At 60.7% G+C, this 753-nt stretch overlaps 1 protein-coding gene across 1 annotated transcript in view; it reads right to left on the reverse strand.

Moving 5' to 3' along the window:
- Positions 1–753, reverse strand: part of EMH_0013700 (uncharacterized protein) — a gene marked incomplete at both ends in the record, with an annotated part of 7,881 nt that overhangs the window by 320 nt on the left and 6,808 nt on the right. Inside the window, one exon of the mRNA XM_013499903.1 lies at positions 1–750. Coding sequence (XP_013355357.1) covers positions 1–750 — 750 coding nt within the window. The remainder of the gene's footprint in view (positions 751–753) is intronic.

Consider the following 753-nt stretch of genomic DNA (forward strand, 5'->3'; position numbering starts at 1 on the left):
CGTCTGCTGCTGCATCTGCTGCTGCTGCTGTTGTTGCAGCTTCTCCTGTTGCGGCTGCTGCTGTCTCGGCAACTTCGGCGTCTGCTGCTTCTGCTGCTGCTGCTTCTGCTGCTGCTGCTTCTGCTGCTGCTGCTTCTGCTGCTGCTGCTTCTGCTGCTGCTGCGTCTGCTGCTGCTGCGTCTGCTGCTGCTTCTGCCTCTCCTGCTGCGTCTGCTGCTACGCCTGATACAGCATCAGCAAATTGTGCTCCTGCTGCTGCTGCTGCTGCTGCTGCTGCTGCTGCTGCTTCTGCTGCGTCTTCTGGAGCTGCTGCCTGTGTTGCTGTGCCTGCTGCTGTTGCTGCATCTGCTGCTTCGTCTGCATATGCTGCTGCTGCTGTGTCTGCAACTGATGCTGCTGCTGCGTATGCTGCTGGGTCTGCTGCTTCGTGTACAACTGCTGCTGCTGCTGCTCCTGTTGCTGCGGGAGCTAGTGCATTAGCAGCTTCTGTGTCTGCTGCTGTGTCTGCTGCTGCTGTGTCTGCTGCTGCTGCTGCTGCTGCTGCCTCTTGCGCCGCCACAGCTGCTGCGTCTGCTGCTCCTGCGTCGGTTGCTGTGCTTGCTGCTGTCTCTGCGTCTGTTGCTGCTGCGTCTGTTGCTGCTGCGTCTGCTGCTGCTCCGTCTGCTGCTACTGCGTCTGTTGCCGCTGCGTCTGCTGCTGCTGCGTCTGCTGCTGCTGCGTCTGCTGCTGCACCATCTGCTGCATCTGCTGCTG

This window comes from Eimeria mitis, genomic scaffold, assembly GCF_000499745.2.
Source record: "Eimeria mitis Houghton genomic scaffold, Emh_scaff480, whole genome shotgun sequence".
Lineage (NCBI taxonomy): Eukaryota > Apicomplexa > Conoidasida > Eucoccidiorida > Eimeriidae > Eimeria > Eimeria mitis.